The sequence below is a fragment of the Micromys minutus genome (assembly GCF_963924665.1).
Source record: "Micromys minutus genome assembly, chromosome: 8".
Classification (NCBI taxonomy): Eukaryota; Metazoa; Chordata; class Mammalia; order Rodentia; family Muridae; genus Micromys; species Micromys minutus.
Genome location: NC_137977.1, coordinates 48447088 through 48467486, shown reverse-complemented (window position 1 = coordinate 48467486; position 20399 = coordinate 48447088). Strand labels below are relative to the sequence as shown.

The 20399-nt window shown below is 41.5% G+C and overlaps 1 protein-coding gene across 4 annotated transcripts in view; it reads left to right on the top strand.

Moving 5' to 3' along the window:
* Positions 1-20399, top strand: part of PIEZO2 (piezo type mechanosensitive ion channel component 2) — a gene marked incomplete at both ends in the record, with an annotated part of 345228 nt that overhangs the window by 218058 nt on the left and 106771 nt on the right. For all 4 annotated transcript variants that reach the window (XM_080920084.1, XM_080920082.1, XM_080920083.1 and 1 more), the window contains 2 exons: positions 2495-2705; positions 4325-4538. In XM_080920084.1, coding sequence (XP_080776210.1) covers positions 2495-2705; positions 4325-4538 — 425 coding nt within the window. The remainder of the gene's footprint in view (positions 1-2494; positions 2706-4324; positions 4539-20399) is intronic.

Sequence of the window (20399 nt, the reverse complement as noted above, 5' to 3'; positions counted from 1 at the left end):
ACGGGACAAACTCACAGTCAGCTTTACCCATTACACCTTCCAACCTCCATTCATTCCAAGGCAGCCGCTGGAATTGCTCTGTAAAACTGACTGTTGAACAGCTTGATTGGAGAGACTGGCTAGAGGAGAAAGTGCAGTCAGAACTGCTTAAAAGAGGAATGTGACATGGAGTCTGGCTGACTCTCACCAAGGCTTTCACTTTAGGAGGCAAACATTTTTCTAACATTAGAGTGCAGGGTGATTCTGTGTCTTGATGGTGACCTAACAGACAGGAAACACATTGTGATGCACTGTCTAGAAAAAGCATGGCAGGGCTGAGCAGATGGGGGGCAGCAGTGGCTGGAGCCGACAAGGAAAAAGGAGTGAGCGCATCACGGGTGGACTGCAGAGAGGTTTGCCTGAGCATCCCAGTTCTGTACAAGTTGCAGACCTTCAGTGAAAACCGGAATGCAAGGTCCTCAGCTGAGAACGAGGAAGGAAGGAAGGAAAGAAGCCATGGCCTGGAACACTTGTTTCCTGTCCCTCTCTCCTTCTCCTGCCAGGATGCTCTTTCTTGGGATTTTCACAGGGCTGGGGACACTGTGACATTTAGATCTTCAGAGAGGGTCTCTCTGACCTGAGAATCTACTGTAATCTCCTCCCTCCTTCACAGCTGCATCCCACTTGACCTCTAAAGAGCCCTTGTTATGGGATGCTTAGCTTGCTGACTTAGTTTGCTGGCATGTGCGTGTGTTACAGTCTCTCACTAGAACTCTCAGACACAGTGGGTCCTATGTAGATAAAACATGTCAATGAATAAGTGCAAACTCCTCCTTCTGTCCCAGGAAAGATATAAATACACTTATCTATTGGCGTCCATGAGAGGTCTAATCCAGGAGCCCTGAAGGTACCCGGATTGACACTTATTCAAGTCCCTTGGTGTGTGCATGGTGTGTGCCCAAGGCCTATGAACATCTTCTCAACCAAATGCCAGTGTCTCAGGTTGTTTTCAGAGGATAACTACAAAAGTACATTCAACTGTACATTCAGCACAGATTCAATTTTCTCAAGTGGTTGTTCTTAATCCGATTGTTGAATCTGCAGCTGCAGAACCCATAGGTATGGAGGACTAAGAAATGTCTTGATGAACTGAAAAGAACCTCATTTGCATATATGCAAATCAGTTTGCCCAGTATTAAATCCTATTGGAGAGAGGGGTGCATATGTTTGTGCGCATGGATATACTTGTGTGTGCATATGTGTCTATCAGTTTATATAGTGTGCATATATGTTTAAGTACTTACGTATATGTTCTGTGCATGGATATGTACCTGTATGTACAAGTGCATATGTGTATGCATAGGCATATACATGGATTGTTTGGGAGGTGTGCATGTTCGTGTATAGATATGCACATGCGTGTTCATGGGTATATACATACGTTGTTGGATCACGTTAGGTGGAGGTACTCTCTAATCTCTTTTACTGAGTGGTTAACTCAAGTCCCTATGGTCTTTGCCTACCTTTCTAACAGAATGTCTTTGAAGCCTCCAATCACTCAGAATGTCTTTAAATTGGCACCTGTCCTTCTGGAACCATTTTCCTAGCTGAACCCTGCCTAGTAAGAACCAGCACCCAGGAATGCTCTAATTAGATGCTCTAATCACACAGGCCAAATATATTCACTGTCAACTTAGGGACAAATACAGTGTGCCTCAACTTTTAGGACAGCATCTATGTTTGATTCCTTTAAAAATCCCAACCCATTTTAAAGAATGATTCTAATGAGAAAGAAAAAATCCTGCTTATGCTTTAAAAACTGTTAAAACCCCATTTACATTCTCAGTTAAAAAAACTAATGCCTGGAGATTTGTATTTTTTTTCTGCTGTCTGTGTTTCTCCCTATTCCCTCAATGAGACAGTGCCAAGTTCTGTAAGATCTAGCCAGCATAGAATCCTCTAAAAGGATCCGACAGGAAACCACAGTGCCGTTGTCCAAGCAGCCCAACACCATTGTCCTGGCCAAGGAATCCTGTGATGGGCAGCAAAGATACACTTAGAAGGAAGAGACACCCACATTCTCATTACCCCCACAACCCCACCTCTGCCCTGGTTTGCTTCTAAGGTTCTATAAAACCAGCCAGCAGCAAAGCAGACAATGTTGGAGGAAAGAAACCAAAACAGACAACAGGAAAACAAAACAAACAAACAAAAATAACAACCAACCAAACAAAAACCAACCCAGACAGACCATAGCCAAGATAGGTAATGGTCATGACAGTTTTCTTCTACCTGTAAGAGATTGGGGGCAGGTAGGGAGCATGGCATATCTCTGGGACCCTGAGGTAGAGGATATAACCTCTGTGAGTCACGGTGGCTTGAATCTGCTACCAAACGGCCAGGGGCTGATCATTTTACTGATTTGTGAAGCTGACCCCAGTGACTGACCCGCGACTCGGGGGCCATGGCTTTACAGAAGTGTGAACTACCACATTCTGTGTTTCCATTTCTTTAGGCTGGAGGAGAAAAGATGGATTCAGAGGAGGCGCTGATTTATGAAGAGGACTTAGATGGAGAAGAAGGCATGGAAGGCGAGCTGGAAGAAAGCACAAAGTTAAAAATACTCCGCAGGCTCGCCTCTGTCGCCTCCAAGCTTAAGGAGTTCATTGGCAATATGATAACCACGGCGGGCAAGGTCGTGGTGACCATCCTGTTGGGCTCCTCAGGTGAGTGATTCCCAAAGAGCTTCGCCCTGGGATAGTCACAGGCCATGTGTGCACAGTGAAGACGGAATTAAAAGGGGGAAGAAGAAACAATGGGCTCCAGGATCACAGCATGCCACTAACCCCTGTGAAGTCAGCCACATGGGAAACCTCCCCGGCCTCATTTCATCAGTCAAGTTCTGGTCCTGAGACTTTCAGAAGGACTGTTAATCTCTGTCCAATCGTCTTTCCCATGTCTGAGTGAGCTCATTTCATATGTTTAGATTAGAATAAGAGCTGTTTCTCTTCCCCAGAACCCTTGAACTCTGCTCTGTTGGCAATTAGTTATTTTCGTATGTAGAAGGCCAACACTATCTTTTACATCATGGGGCATTTGAACTCTTAATTTAACTCTCCAAGATATACAGTTTTTCTTCCTAACTTAGATTGCAATCTCCCTCCACAGACAGTAATTTCCTTTAAATGTTGGCCACATTTTGCTTCTTCCATAATAATGTCATTTAATGCTGTTCCCCTCCTTCCTCCCCACTGCCTACCATACTGACAGCTTCTTAAAGTGAACTCACTCACACTAAAGTTACAAAGGTGAAATAACTTCTTTTTAGTGGGGAGAAAAACAAGAGGTAAGTCGAATTATTCAGCAAATAAAACCCAATATTCTAATGAGAACTCTGTTCAAACTCCATGACCAAGTTGTTTTAAGCCATGTATAAATGAGTGGCATCAGTAGACAGAGACAGAACAAATTCGTCATGAGACTACAGCATCCACAGTATATAATGTTTTCATAAATCTTATCTGGAAAAAAATCAGCATTATGGTCGTGCAGAAAGCCTTTGTTAAACTCAGAGGAACATAAAACAATGTTAAGGGGTTGGAGAGATGGCTCAGTGGTTAAAAGCCCTTGAGTTTGAGAGGACCTAAGAGAATCCTAGCACCCACATCAGGTGGGGTTGGCTCACAGCCTCCTATAACACCCAAAGCCAGTCAATCAGTGCCTGCTTGTGACCTCTGTAGACACCTACAGACACACATGCACACATGCATGTATGCACATGCAAAACCTAAAACTGAATTCTTAAAAGTAATATACATGGATGTGAGAAAGAAATGTATAAGGGAGGAGGAGAGCAGTAGGAAGATGGGAGAGGGTTGGCTGTAAGAATAGTTAGTGTGTATTATACACAAGTATTAAATTGTCTATTAAAATAATAAAAATTTTTGAAAAAAAACAAGTTGGTATAAAGAACAATTAAAATTCCTATAGCTCTGGCGTTGGTGGGGGGGACAAGTTAGAAAAGGAAAACAGTGACGTGTGCATTCAGTTCTACTGGTGAGAAAAGTTTTTTTTCCCTCACCTCTAATGCTGAGGATGGGATTTCTTCAATATCATGTATTAAAGCATGTTCATAACGGCATTCATTTCATGTGTGACTTTCCCCTACCATTGGTAAAGCATTTATGATTTAGATGATGTGGATGAATCCTGTTAAAGTAAAATTCTATTCATGCAAGATTTAGTAGGATTTAAATCTTGATCAACAGCTATAGCACATAAAGAAACTTCACTGATTGGCAAGCCATGTCCTGTCCCCTTGTCATGGTTACATTTTTCTCCTTAGGAATGATGCTGCCATCTTTGACCTCAGCCGTGTACTTCTTTGTATTTCTGGGTCTGTGCACCTGGTGGTCCTGGTGCCGGACTTTTGACCCATTGCTGTTTGGCTGCCTCTGTGTCCTGCTGGCGATCTTCACGGCTGGGCACCTGATTGGACTTTATCTGTACCAGTTTCAGTTCTTCCAAGAAGCCGTCCCACCCAATGACTACTATGCCAGGTAGGGGAAATTTGGAGGGGATTCTAGACCAGGTAGGAGAAACCACCAACTCGTCAGAAGGAGCTCTCATCCCTTTGCTCTCCCTTGAACCCTTTGTAGGACCTTGTTCATTCGCCAGCTGGTGCATTAAGCAGAGGTTTGGCGCCTCGGGGAAGCAGTCTAGCACTGTGGTTTTATTGACAACACAGTCTAGAAGGAAAGGGAGGGTGTTTTGGGATAAAAGTGCTGCTGGCATTGGCCACAGGAGGCGCTGCTGTCTAGAGCAGGCTGGAGAGACATAGGGTCCGAAAAGAGGACACGAAAATAATTCTCAGAATCTAGCTATACAAGCCAAGCATATAATGACCAACTGAGCATCAGAAACAGTAAGAAATTGACTATAGAAATTGAGTGACACTAAAAATACTAGGGTCCAGGATTTTAGATTGAGGGGAGTATATAGAAGTAGCTGCCTCAATTGAACATGGCTGTTATGCCAACTCATTTCTATGAAAATGGGAATTAAAGAAATTAGAACTTACTTTGACTTTGGGGGGCATTCTAGGCCATTCTCAGATCAAGAGGAAAATTTTACCCTACAGGACAGTGGCAAGCAGTGAAAAGGAATGAATGAGCTAGAAAGTCATTATTTATCATCCCCAAATGAAGTGTATGATTCTAGCCACAGCCTGAAATCATTCCTTAAGTGTTGTGGGGATGAAGGCATTTGTCTCCAATTGTAGAGGGAAATGAAATTTATGGAGTACTCGGCACCTTTATCAATAGGTTATTGTCAATATTCACAGCAACAGGAGACCTTGCTGATTTATACCTTGGTGCCATGTTGGAGGTACGCAGAGTCATGGTATCCAGTAATTAGACTTGATCTCAAACTACAAGCTCTGTAAAGCTCGGAAATAATTCAAATGTCCTCAAATGAAAACAGCCAAGAAAATCCCAGAATGTGGTTCCATACATTCTGTCTTAAAATACCAGTTAATTTTTGCTAAAAAAAAAAAAAAATGAGCATATTTAGACTCTGTCAAGAACCATTCTGGCTTAGAGAACTGCACATCAATGCAGAACATCTCTATGTTGAGCCAACAGCAAGTCCCTCAAAGACACTGTGGCTAAGTGAAGGACACTGAAGTTACTGGACATTATGGAATCACGAGTGATTTCTTAGATTTGTTGCCAATTTCTTTATTTGTGAGCACACAGGAGGATGCCAGTATTCCAGGAGCTACATTTAAGGATGTAGTGTTGTGATGAAATTTGAACATCACACTCTGTTGTGATGATTTAGCATCAAGTATGATAGATAGATTATGAAGAAAAATAAAAGGATCCAGGGAAGAGACCATATTATTTGTGTGGTCAGTATGGAGTTATCGATCATCTGGTTTGTACTTCCTTTGTCTATCAAAAAGTTTACATTAAAAGTTACAAAAATGGGGGAGGGCACACAAAAATTATTTGAAGGCATGAGTGGAAAGAACCAGCATTCCCGTCTCTGCTATGCCCTTGGGATGTGGCTCAGCGTTGTCTCATTGAGATGTGGAACCTGTACTGGAAAAGCCCACGCTACCCTGTGGGCTTGTCGCATGGTCACAATTCCAAAGCAGAATCTGTAAATTCATGCAGAAGGAAAATTGTTGTTTGAGTTTGTGTCCCTACAGCACTAAAATATACTAACTAGTGCCAGTACCATTTACATCCAGTTAAAACAGTTGGTAACACACACACATACACACCTACACACAGGCACACACACAAGCATGCATGCTGGCACTCCAATAATGACAAATCCAAATGGCTGAATGGATCGTATTAACCTGTAAACTTAAGAACTGTGATTCAGTTTAATATGATATACACACATTAAAACTTAGGAGTTTCTTTAATGGTGCATATTGCATAATATTTGTTTTGGGTGGTAGTGAATAAATGCTAGACTTTTAGTGCAGACATTAGCAGTGAGCTAAATGAATCCTTTTATTTCTTTTAGGCATTTAATTTTTTGGTTTATTGAACATATATAAAAATTCTCTGTTCTGTTGAAAGTGTTGGCTGTTTAGGCAATGACTTAATTGGAAATGTAAACATCCTCCGTGGGGCAGTATCTTTCCTTCTTCCAAGTTTAGGTTCCTTCCTGCCACCTAGAGGCTGCCAATGGGAAGTAAAGATTAAGTATAACCATCATAAAAACACTAAGTCCCAGGCAACCTTGTCTGTAAGGGGACAGTTTGTGTTTTATGTGCCATAAATTCTGTCACAGTTATCTGAAGTTGTCATCCCCTGGTGAAACAACCAAACCTAGATATAAAGGATTAACAGGACCATGTTCTGGTAAAACTTTGTGTCAAGACACTGAAATTTCAATTTTATTATTTTAGTATTTCTTAAAATATTTTTCTTTTAATTTGTCCATACATTTGCAAAGGATAAACCTAATGGTTTATAAACCACACATGAAGCAGAACAGGTGGTGGGCTCTACCTGACCCCTGCTTTGCTATTCTGTGGCTAATGTAACAGCAGGGTCACAGAGTACCATAATTGCTTTCTAAGCTGTCATGGAATTAAAATTATACTTCATTAAAGAAGATACTTTGTACATAAGTCGGTTACCCTTAACTGTTACAGAAACTAGCAGCAACTTAGGCTGTTTATCAGCCTATAAAGATGACAGACCACAACATCAGTGAATGTCTGTGAAGTGGTGTTTGTTCCCAACTTGATCATGACACATTACATTGTATCCTTTGGATACTGAAATGTAGTGCCTTTCAGACATTAGTCTTTCCCTAAGGATAATTTCAATACATCATCCACTCTAAAATTTAAAGATCTAAGTAGAAATCAAACAATGATACATAGAATTCCATTTTCAAAACCATTCTTTACTATTTATTTCACTTTTTCAAATAAAAGTGAACCAACAAAGTTGTGAGCCATACCAGTGACAACAAGTTTTGATTACATTCTTCTAAAAATAAAGATGATCACTACCAGAGTGCCCATTTGAAAGCTTAAAAGAAGATAAAAACTGCTTTCTGGTTGAAGAGCCAGGTATCTGAAAGCTGGGTACAAGGATGCGAGTCCCAGTGATTATAAAAATATAGTAATAACACCCATACAAGGTGATATCTATTGTCTGTCTGTCTCCCTCTCCTCTGTTTGTCTTTCTATAATCCATCTGTCTGTCTTCCTCTTACTTATCTTCATTCTTTCTATTATGTATCTTTCTGTCTGTCTGTCTTTCTACCCATCACTCCATATTTCCAGCTGGATAATCAGAACCTATGCCTTTATTTCTGCATCCTCTTTGGATCCTGTTTCCACTCATGAAAAACATGGGGCCACCCTCAGTTTTTCTTCCTGTCTTTGTCTAGCTTTTATTCTAACCTCTAAACTTTCTCTAGCTTTACCACAGAGTCCCTAGAAAAGTCAGGTTCCTTTGGTCAGATTCCTAATTTAAATTTTATTTCTTTTATTTTTTTTACCCTAAACTACAATTAGAAAATGAAAAACTGGTGGCAAAGATTCCTGGCCATTCTCAGGAAAATAACACAGAATGGCTTATGCTGTTTCTTTATCTGCTACCTCCCATAAGTTATGCTTAGAAGTGGATCATGTTTAACGAACGGAAAGGCCTTGTTTATTTCAGCACTAAGGCCATGTAAACATGGGGACAAGTTCTGGAACATCAACATGGCAAACTTACTCTATGACCAACATGAAAAAAGTTAAAGGACAAACATGTAAAAGTTCAGTGTAATTTGTGCTGTTTATCTGAATGTGAGGTGATTGTAAGATAGCTTTATCTGAAAGGAGAAATAAAAACCTCGTGGTACGCATCTCTCTCTCTCTTTTGTTGTAAGGCAGCATGCACTCAGAAGTGAAGAAATTGTTTGGGCTAGGAGCCTGGGCATTTGCTTTGCTTAGAAGACTGGGGGTTTTCAGCTTCAGCTGGCAATACTAGGTGTGTCTGGCTTGCATTCTAGGGGTCTCAGGGCTGGTAAACTGAATCAGCCAATAAACACTCAGTTACACATTTTTCATTTTGGCAAAAACCTTATGTGAAAAGAGTCCAGTGAACGGGAGAAGAATCATCATCAAGTATTTCATTTTAGTATTAGAGAATGTCCACTCAAACCCAAGACAGTTAATAGCTCTTTGTCCCTTTGTGACAAGAGTCAGCATGTCCTGGACCTAACCCATGGTATGGTTCCATTGGCAATTTGGCAGGAGGCACAATTGTAAGTCAACACTGCTATCCTTTTAGGAAGGATCTTGATGGTTATGTGACTTGGTCTATAGTCCTAGGCAATGTTTGTGTGTGTTCATCTCGAAGATAAACAGTAAAAGCCAAAGGAAAATGAATTGGGTTCTCCAAAGGCAAATGGAAGTATGTAATTTTACCCAACAAAGGTATCTAAGCGCATGGGCATCCGAGTCTGTCTGGACAACATGTCACAATTCTCGATCACATAGTATGGCGTAGACTCCAATCCTAGGGGGATGTGGTAGCCTACAAGTAATAACATCTGCAAGTGCAACTTCTAACCATGTTGCTGGACCTTGTCTGGGCTGTTTACACAGTCCAGTGATCTACATGCTCCCATCACATCTTCCAGGCCTTAGGCTTGAATTAAACACCGTGGACAAGGTTCTAATCACCTTTTACCTATGGGAGGCATCTCTCAGAAAGGGGTTCCTCTTTAGGATTTTATGGAAAAGCTACTGTATGCTCTGCAGTGACAGCTAGAACATCTTTCTGTTGGTCAGACTGTGTAAGTCATTCAACAGCAACCAACCTACAGACACCTGGCCACAGGTCATAATATTCTTCTGCACATTAGTTCTCATCTTTACCATCAAGGATAAAATAGATCAAATGGGTCCCACAGTCTCAGGAACATGACAGGAAGAATATGTTGCTAATGGTTCATAGTCTGTCAATCTAGAACCGTGATCTATTTCCAGGGCAGAGCACCATTGGAATGGGCACATACTCTGAACCTTTTGATCATTATTATAAACTAGGCATGAAAATGCAGCCTCGACCAAGTGGGAGTATTGCATTAATAGGAAAACACATTTCAAGGGCATGGTGATATGAAGATGCTAAATTTAAAAGAAAAAAAAAAGCTTTAATGTTTGTTACTAAAGTCAGTGTGAACCCCACAAAACACTGCAGTTTTGAAGTCCCTGATTCCATAACTTTGATTGCTTTATCCCTAGAAAGACTCCCCTCATTGCTTATACTTTTCCTCTTGCCCAGAAGCCTAGGTTGGATATTTCCTTCTGGAGTCTTACATCTTCCTTTTGTGAGAAAAAAAAAAGCTTTGTCTTCTGCACAGTTCCCCTCTGAAGCTGTATCCTGGCATTTGCAACACAGCTTGCCCATGGGGCCTGATTCGCTAGGGCTTTGAAAAAGCCCCAGATTCTGGAAGATTACACGCTGGGCTCCCATATCTTGCATTTTCTTTCTCTCTCAGTAAATCAATGCATAGATTTCCTGAACTCCATACCCCAGAGGTAGCCATGGTGGGATAAGGTGATACATGAGAAAATGATTTTCAAAGGAAGGTCATTGTCAATTTCTAAATACCTACTGACACCCCTCACACTTCATGGTCCATGTCTGAGAGGTTCTAAATACCATGGACAGGTTTAAAAAACACTAAGCAACCTTGGTGTAAAAGCAGTGATATTTTCTGAGTACGATATTAGTAAACACATAGGTTTTCCTTTTTAAATGCTTTAAGATAGACATAGTACAGCATTCTCAGAGACCAAGAACGCAGGACACTGAGGCAGGATGGTTGTGAACTTAAGGCCCAGCATAGGCAACATTTTAATAAGCATTCGCTCTATCCTTTTGTATTATTGGCTTGTCTCTCTCTCTCTGGTTTGTGTATCGGATGACTGTAACCTCACAGTGACTGAGATGACTACCCTCATGAAGTGACTAATTCTCTTCTTAGAGGATTGGTGTTGTATTTGGATTTGAAGTTTTCTTTTTTGGCTTTTTTAAGCGAGAGAGAGAGAGAGAGAGAGAGAGAGAGAGAGAGAGAGAGAGAGAGAGAGAGAGAGAGAGAAAGAGAGAGAGAGGAAAACAACTATTTCTGTTACAGCCATAAGTCTTGAGTTTTAGTAGTTTCTGTCTTTCAAGGAATTTGCCCTGGTGTATATTTTCAAATGTGTTGGTATGGAGTTGCTGGCAATACTTAGTGTGGGGTCCTGACTTGAAGCCAACAAAATGAGTCATTACTTGTGACCTTCCTGGTCCAAGTTACATGTGTTCTAGCAAGAATGCAGATGCCCTGCAGGTTGTTAGGAGACGCACAGATCCAAATGGAGAAGCATAGCACAGGCTTGTGGGCGATCTTGTCTTCTGGTTTGCACTTTATTGATTATCCCGGGGACATGGAACCAAGGTACTTAAGTGCCTACTGACATTATATCCAGTTAAGAAAAATGTTGTCTGTAATGGAAATGCCTATGGATTCTACTTTTGTCTGGCACTCCCTGCGAGATGCAGGAATTACTATCACAAGAAATAGCCCAGGAGCAAGGATGATCCTTGATCCCTAGAATCCTGCTTCTCAGCCCTTTCACATGTCTTTCCCATGGTGAGACCCATCCAAGCACAAGGGATAACAGCCATGGATTTAAAATACTCCCCACACGTAAACACTCTCTTGTGAGTCCTAGATGTGACATCAGACAAACGATACCTAGACTTGTTACCCAGAAGACATTTCCAAATGGATTCTTTGTTCGTTCACCATCCTGAATGTAAGATATTTACGCCAGCTGCGATGTTGTCCCTTGGACAGAATGCTATTATGAAGCAGTTTTACTCAAATACAGAAAAATAATAATAATTACAGCACATTGGAGAATAGGGAAGACATGTATGTGCCTTCCAAAACTTCAAAGGAATAATGCACACCCAAGGTGACTCCGTGTAAAGTTTTTCCAAGCTCTAAAAAAAAACAGTATAGTGTGAAATCTGTCAGATTAACATTCTCTCTCTCTCTCTCTCTCTCTCTCTCTCTCTCTCTCTCTCTCTCTCTCTCTCTCTCTCTCACGCACACACACACACACACACACACATAGAAACATGTCTAAAGTTTAACAAAGAGACTAATGAAACAGGAAGGCTAAGTCTTGGCTGTGTTTTCTGGATGACGCAATGTAGTGTAACAGGGAGGGGAGGCATGGGAGGCCAACCAGAAACTCAAGTGTGAAAGGCAGAACTGTGCTCAGATCGATGGGATGCATTGGACTGGGCTATCTGCCAATGGAGAAAACGTCATAGATGGCTGGAAGAACACATGTTCCTGCTCTCTGTGACTGTCTCAGTCACCACTGCATTTCTAGCACCAAATCCTTGGTTTTAAAATTTGGGATTGAGGAGGCTTTGACAGTACTCTCACCCATGGCCCCGCCACCTCTGGTTCTGAACTCCTTACTGGTTCTGATATTTTAAGAGGAAGGCTGGTGACAAGTGGTTGTCCTTGCCACTTAATTTCTTGCCATTTGTTCAGGCATTTCGGAGGTGGTGGCTGTCTCTGCAGACTGGATCAAAACAGAAGGTGCAGCTAAGAGAATCCCCGGGACTTCCACTTTGCACTGAGAGGAATCCTGAGTGCTGAGCAGGTCCCTGCTCTGAACTTGGGTAACTGTCACTGGAGGTTGTTGAAGTCAACCTCTGCCCCAGCACTAGTCCTCAGCTTTTACTTATCCATGAGATGGACAGAAAACTGTCAGCCATTTCTATGTTTACTTGCTTAATGTAAGAAATGGACATGCATAGTCTGAAGGAATGAGAGGGCTCTTGGGCAACAGCAGAAGAGCATACATTTGGCTGAAATCTGCCCACAGCTGCGAGCACTCTCAGTGGGATTTTGACCTTTCCCCGATTGTATTGACAAGATGAAAGAAATCTATTTTGGTGAGTAGCCCAACATTAACGGTGAGATATAATTCCAGTGCTCACCATTCTACACAGCATCCCAGACTCCCCACTGAGCGCCATGTCTCAGTGTCTCTGAAGAGACATTATTAAGAGACATATATGAAGACATGTACAAGAGGTAGTGTAGTTCAAACTCATCTTAAATGGGACCAATAAAGACCCCCTCGTTTGCCTGTGCCAGCAGAAGTCAAGCTGATGTCATGCCTCACAGCAGTAACAAAACTGCAATAGCCTGGATTTTTTGGAGCACAAATTATATGCCAAATCCTGTGATTTCCCTCTCTGTACATGACATCATTTAATCTAAAAATGACCAATAAAGGGTAGAGATTAACAACAGATGAACCATAGTTTTCCAATGATCTGCTTTCTAGTTATTGATGTTTTTCTCAGTGTAGTATATGACTTTGAGTAAGCCATGTCTTGGCAAGAAAACTAGGGAAGGATATCAGGTAGGGGTAGGAGAGGTAAGGTAGATATCGGTGACAATTTGCAGCGCATAAACATGGTTTGAATTAGATTGGTAAGCCTTAATGTCACCTGTCGGGTAAGCACGGCAACTGTGGGATGGTTTCTCATTCCCTGTTGAGAGTCACATTATACATCCTAGCAATAACCTGGAAAAGTGGACCATAGCCAGGACACTGGGGAGAGTGAGTCTAAATAGCAGACTGACTTAAGTCTGCTCTGCACTGAGGCTCCCCAGACCATTGGACCAAGGACCTCTCCTCTCACTGATGCCCAAAAAGCCATCCTCTGTGACATATGTGGCTGGAGCCATGGGTCCCTCCACGTGTACTCTTTGGAGGATTAGTCTCTGGGAGCTCTGGGGGTCTGGTTGGTTGATACTGTTGCTCTTCTTATGGGGTTGCAAACCCCTTTAGCTCTCAAGGCAACTCTTATAAGGACAGCATTTACTTGAAGTTGGCTTACAGTTTTACAAGTTTAGTCCAATATCATCACGGTGAGAAGCATGGTAGCATGCAAGAAGACATAGTGCTAGGGCAGCCAAGAGTTCTATTCTACATCTTGAAGAAGGCAGTAGCAGAAAACTGTCCCATATTGGCTTGGGTGTCAGCACAGGAGACCACAAAGTCCTCACCCACAGTGACACATTTCCTACAACAACAACCTACTTCAACATGACTGCACTTCCTAATAGTGTCACACCCTATGGGTCAAGCATTCAAACACATGACTCTTTCGGGACCAAACCTATTCAAGCCATCACAGGTTACACGTGTAATTATTGTATATTCATAAATAATATATAGGATTATTGCATGTATTTAACTATGTATATGTAAGAGATCTCATTTGAATATATTCTTTCTGCTACTTGTATGCATAAAAGGTGTCTTTCATTAGATTTCTATTGCTGTGATAAACAACATCACCAAAAACAACTTGAGAAAGAGAGGGCTTATTTTATCTTACAGTGTCAGGTAATTGTCATCACTAAAAGTCTTTCACTCAAAACAGGTTCATCAATTTTGATAAGCTAACTAGTCAAGAACTCCAGGGTAAGTGACTCTTTACCCTCTCCCCCTCCACTGCTGGGTTTATATACATGTGCCACCACACATGGATCTTAGTTGAGTGCTGGCAATCTGAACTCTAGTCTTCATGTTTGTGCAGGAGGCATTTTACTGACTGAGCCATTATCCCGGCCTCTAAAATTTAGGAGAGGGAGCACCTTCATGGAGGCAAGGGGAAGGGAGGGGGAGGGGGATGGAAGTGGGGATAAAGGGGATAACACTTGAAATGTAAATACAGATTATCCAATAAAAAAGGAAAAAACAGGTTTTAATTCAATACTACATTTTGGATTTTTTTTCTTTTTGTTGCTCAAGAAAATTTCCATTATTAGTACCCCTTATCATGTGCTAGTGCATTCCTTTGATAAAGTTCATTATTCTTCTATCCTCTAACAAATAAAGACATATCTTCTTCTAGATCAGTGGTTCTCAACCTTCCTACTGTTCTGACCCTTTTAAAGAGTTCCTCATGTTGTGCAGACCCCCCAACCATAATATTTTTTGTTGCTAACTCATAACTGTAATTTTGCTACTATTATGAAATGTAATGTAAATATTTTTGGAGACAGAGGTTTGCCAAAAGAGCCTTGACCCACATGTGGGGAACCACTGTTCTAGACAGTAGTGGAAATAGTGAACGTACAAGTTACACGCTGTGCTAACAATAGGTGTGAAGGAAGATTAAGGGTTAATGCATGACCAAGTCTGAAGCACTGAGGGGAATGGATGGGGGCTTGTACCTGACATGAGATATCCAAGCTAAAGAGAGACGAGGGACAGGGCTCTGGGCCTGCTGCCCTACAAAGCTCTGGAGGAACCTATGGGAGTCCTTCCACATGGTTGGCTTCTAACGCATCATGACAACTTTCCAAGTAAAGGTGGCTTCTGCAAACACCTTCAGATGTTTCAGAAACATGTCTGCAGATCATTCTGTAAACAAGGAACTCTTTGTAGTCCAGAAGGACAAAGAGCTTAGGGTAATTAACTATACCAGGGGTACTTCAGGGTCACACGCAGCAATACCAGCCATTGACTACAGGCTACCAGACGGTTTAAGTCAATGAGTAACAAAGTCAGAGCCAGAGATGGATGAAGGGAGCTTGGACATGTGACTGGATGAACAACATGAGAATGGAACATGACCTCTGTTGAAGCAGGAGATCATGCATTAAGTGGGGAGGGGTCTAACTCGATAGCTAATGACATTATGATAGTCTTTGGCCATAGACTAATACAATGTCCCTGGATAAGTGGGTGTTGGCAACCCTCTCAGTCCTCCTCTCACTGGTGATGAGTACCTTATCTTCTTCTTTTTTTTTTCTGGAACATATAAAATTTTATGCACTAAATATACAAAACATAAGTCAAAGGAGAAAAAACAGTCATTATCCAATTATTCATCCAACTGTCCATCCATCCATTTATGTATCCATGTATCCATGCATCTATCTATCTATCTATCTATCTATCTATCTATCTATCTATCTATCTATCTAATCATCTATGCAAAAGCAAAACAAACCAAACAAATGAACACTAGCAAAAACAACAAAACAACCCTATAAGAATAATGTCCAATTTCCCAATAGAAACTCTGGAAGCCAGAGTGCTTGCTACAATGCCTCTGTCTTCTTTTTAAATGGCCTTTCAGAAGGCAGATTTAAGGCAGTGAGGTCTGTCTTATCAGGAGAACCCTGTCTTCTTTATTAAACCCCAGTGTCCTGGGTTGTCCCTCTTTTACCTACTCTTATTTCTGTAAACCTCTCAATAAGGTTTTGCCTTCAGATCATTGACTCTTACAAGTGACCTTTGTGGCCTTAAAAAGAGGCCCTGTGCTAACAAGAAGTTAGCCATCTATGAACTCAGACACCACAGCTCACCCTGCAGTAAGCTTCAGTCCCTTCCACTTGGACTTCCCAGTCCCTGGGCCTGAGAGGCTAGCTTGTGTTGTATAGTATCTCAGATGGACTAAGCTTCCCTAGGTCCAAGGCCACCGGAATGACCCCCCCTACCTTGGTGAGGAGGTGGAAGACAGGATGAGAAACAGACATTCCAGATTTAGAATATTGAGCAAGAAGCCACTGAGGTGTTTGTCATCTTCAAATACAAAATAGATGCAGCTGTAAGCCAGAGAGACCTTCCAGATACCTGCTCTCTGTATTTCTTGCATTCTTTATGCTGTTGTTTCATAAAGTAGGAACATGAGGTCCCTGCTGGCAATATGCCTGTGGCTAAATTTCGCTACAGACGGCCACTTCTAACGCAGTTATCCCACATATCATTTACATTCTAGTAGTTTTCAAGGAAGTGCTATTCTGACCAACAGTATGCTTAAAAAATGCTCCCCTTGGGAGAGCCAGCTGGGTCTTTGTACTAATTTCCGTTGTCACCATCATTTGCTTACCTGACACTGCAGGTTAATATTGCGACTCCAGTATTATAAACAAATACAAATGGACCCATTTCTCAGGGTCATTTCCACTTCTCCCAGCTGGAACTGAAAGGGGAATGCCAGAGCAGGGAAGTGGGAGGGAGGGAGTGGGTATGGTGGTGGGGATGACCTTCATAGAAGCAGGGGGAGGGGGATGGAATGGGGGAAATCTCCGAAGGGGAAACCGGGAAAGGAAATAACATTTGAGGTGTAAATTTAAAAAATATCCAATTAAAAAAAAAAAAGAATTGACTCGGTCATGATGTCCATTCACAGCCATAAAACTCAAACTGAGACATAATCATCATTTAAAAATATTCACGTAACAAAAATAAATGCCAATAAGGATGATGTGCCAACCTCCCAAACTCAGGGTAAAGTCTAGGAAGAAGGAAGTGGAGAGGGGACTGGGAAGATGTAACTGTGTCCCTGTGCTTCTTTTCTTTCTCTCAATGTCTCCAGCAGAATCAAATGTGGCAAGAGCTAATGTGGGTTTAGTCTGGGCAGTGTGCAGCTCTGTGTGTGTCTGCTGACAGGCATCGTACCTTGTTCCTATCTGCCTTAAAATGTAAATCCTTTCACTGTGGAATCCTTGGTTCTTTGGGGTCTTCCTTTACTTGGGAGGTTTTTTCCCTCCAGCACTTTGTGGCACTTAAATGCTTCTCCCTTCCCCCATCCCTCCTCACACTTTGCTTCTGATGTTAGGTTACTGCAGCTACAGGGAGCCAAACAAAAGGACTAGACCAGAAAAAGTGATCCCCCTCGGTTTCTCGAGGCATATGAGAATAATATGCCATTTTGTGCTTTATATGTTTTACAATTCGGGGTAACAGGTTGTGTTTCCATTAGCAGCCTGTAAGACAGAGATCAGAGACAGAGGTAACAATACTTTCAAATCTCTCTTTTGAGCAGACAGTTAAAAAAAACTCGTGATGGTTATAAGAGGGATTTGGAAAAAAAAAAAAAAAAAAAAAAAAAAAAAAAAACCTTTGCAGTAGTTTTGTTAGAAATATCCAAAATGTTTAATAATTAAAAACCTATTTATATGGCCAAACATCCCATCCTTTAAACAGGTAAGTAAACTGCAGGTTCAAAGCAATTATTTTAAATAAACACACACACACACACACACACACACACACAAAGATGCTAAGATATAAAATATCAGGAACTTTTCTGTCTTAAAAACAAAGCATAACGGACTCCAGATGGCTCTAAGAGGCTGTACTGCTCTCACATGGTTTAGAGTTGTACAGCCAGAGGCTCACAGCCACCTCTAGCTCCGAATACAGGGGAACCAATGCCCTCTTCTGGCCTCAAGAGGCATTGCACTGATATGCGCACACTTATACAGGGATGTGTATATATACAAATGTTTTTAGAAAAATAAACAAAAGGTTTACAGGCCTGGTGTAATTTTTGGTGTTTGGGGGGTTTTTTGTTTTTATTTTTTACAAAACCTGTTCTTGTGTGGAGAACTGTGTCACTGAATAAATGTTTCTGATAATGACAGCCAGCTCGTAATATACCATAACTACTTTTGGGATCCTAATATATTAAATTGATCAAATAGTAAGATGCAATCCCATTATTTTTTAAGACATCTCATTTCACATCTAAAAGTATTCACAGATTTCAAGCTAACTAAATTTCAAAAGATTTTTAAACCACCAATTTATCTAGATTTAAACATAAACATTAGTTCCCAAGTTCAATTTGTAAAAAAAGAAAAAAAGTTTAATCCAAACTTTATATCATGCTTCCAGTTGTTGGCCGTCTCTTAGCTTATATAATACTGCCTTCCAGAGATCGGAAGAGAGATCAGCTGAGCCAGCCGAGCTGATGATGTCAAATATGCCTACAGGAAATAGGGCGAAGACGCCCGGAACTGTCTTCAGAGTCTCTGAATCTTTTCTGCAAGAGCTGCTTCTGTTAAAGCAGCAGCCCCTGGTGTTCCCATGCTCCAGTGGTCTGAGGATAAGAAACGTCTCAGTTACTATCTTATCGCTAGGAACGACTAAAGCAAATGATAGAAGAAGTAATGTATCTGCAGCTTAGACTTTTAGAGAACGAGTCTGTGACCATCATGGTGAGGAACATGGTAGTGGACAGACAACCTTGGTGCTAGACAGTAGATAAGAAAGAGCTCTCGAGAGAGCCAATCACCAGGCAGAGGGGGCACTGGAATGGCTCAGGTTTAACCTCAAGCCTGCCACCAGTGACACGCCCCCTCCAACAATACCACCTCTCCTAATTCTTTCTAACAGACTGGGGACCAAGGAATCAAACTTACAATCCTATGGGGACTATTCGCATTCAGACTGCCACAGGTATTAAAACTCAGTGAGTTGGGTAGTGGACCAGAATCTCTAAGAAGCTTCTTGAACTAGCAGACTGACCGCATTATTGGGCCACACACAAAGGGGAATTTGATTTGATGTTTCTCAAAATTAATTGTAGGCATCTCCACTGGAAAAGGCACCTGGATGGCCATTATGGATTATCCTGATCGTTTTTTTAAAAGCCTTGATTATATCGAGAATTGACGTGTATAAATATAGATATATTACCATATGACTAATCATTTTATAAACAGAAGTTGAAAATACATTCTTATGTATTAAATATATATTTTATAAGCAGTAATTTTTCATAAATATAACAAATTATTGAAATCCATAGAGCAAGTTGTCTATTCTACCAATCTCCAATTACTTTAACTGTGAGATGTTATTGCATCATACAGCTTGTTATATTGTTCAAAGAAGCCTCTAATTGAGCTGCGACTTAGAAAACAAAAATGATATGCACCCACCAAATGCAGTCACTATTGCAGATGCCAAGAAGTGCTTGCTGACAGGAAGGAGCCTGATATGGATGTCTCCTGAGAAGCTCTGCCAGAGCCTTACTGATACAGATGAGGATGCTGGCAGCTAACCACTGGACTGAACACGGAGACCACAATGGACGAGTTAAGAGAAAAGACTGAAGAAGCTGAAGGGGTTTACAACCTCATAGAAAGAACAACAATATCAACCAACCAGACGCCCCACCCAGAGCTCTCAGGGACTAAACCACCAATCAATGAGCGCATGTGGAAGGACCCACGGCTCCAGCTGCATATGTAGCAGAGGATGACATTGTTTGTCATCAGTGGGAGGAGAAGACTTTGGTCCTGTGATGGCTTGTTTCCCCACTGTAGGGGAATGACTAGGTGGTGAGGTGGGAGGGTGGGAAGGAGAGCATCCTCATAGAAGCAGGGGGAAGGAGAGGGGAGAGAGAAACCAGGAAAGGGGAATTTTATGTATTTGAAATGCAAATACATAAAATATCCATTAAAAATGCAAAAGAAAAAAAAAGAAAAGCACACACACAAAAGACAAAGTAGCAACAAAGAACCAAGATGTGTCTTCTAAAGGGACAGAATGACAGAACCTTTGCCTCTGGTGAAGTTGTATAAAGATCTAATCTTCTGATTGTGGGTGAGGATGAAGAGAACCATTAAGCCCACATTCAGAGCAGCAGGAAGAGAAAGACCACGCCAGAGGGAAGGTGAGTCACCTGGCACACACTACATCTTTGGATGTTTTGTTGCCTGGGGTGTTAAACATCAGCAAAACAGTATTGACATCTGACCAAAGAAATGAGTGGCTCCAGTTATGAACTCCTCTCATGATTTTTACGTTGATTACCTTGATTATGTAACTAGAACCTGAAGGTTCTGTGTCCAGATGGAGAATTGCAATTTCCTATGACAAGAACATTGGGAAGCTGCTCCTGAGGGCACAGCAGTGACCCTGAGCCCTGACTGAGCAGAACATGAAAGGCAGCTGTGGAAGCTTCCAAGAAATATCATCTTGGTTATCAGGCATTGATTGGTAAGCCTGTTCCCACTGGCAGGATACACATGTATAAGAGAAG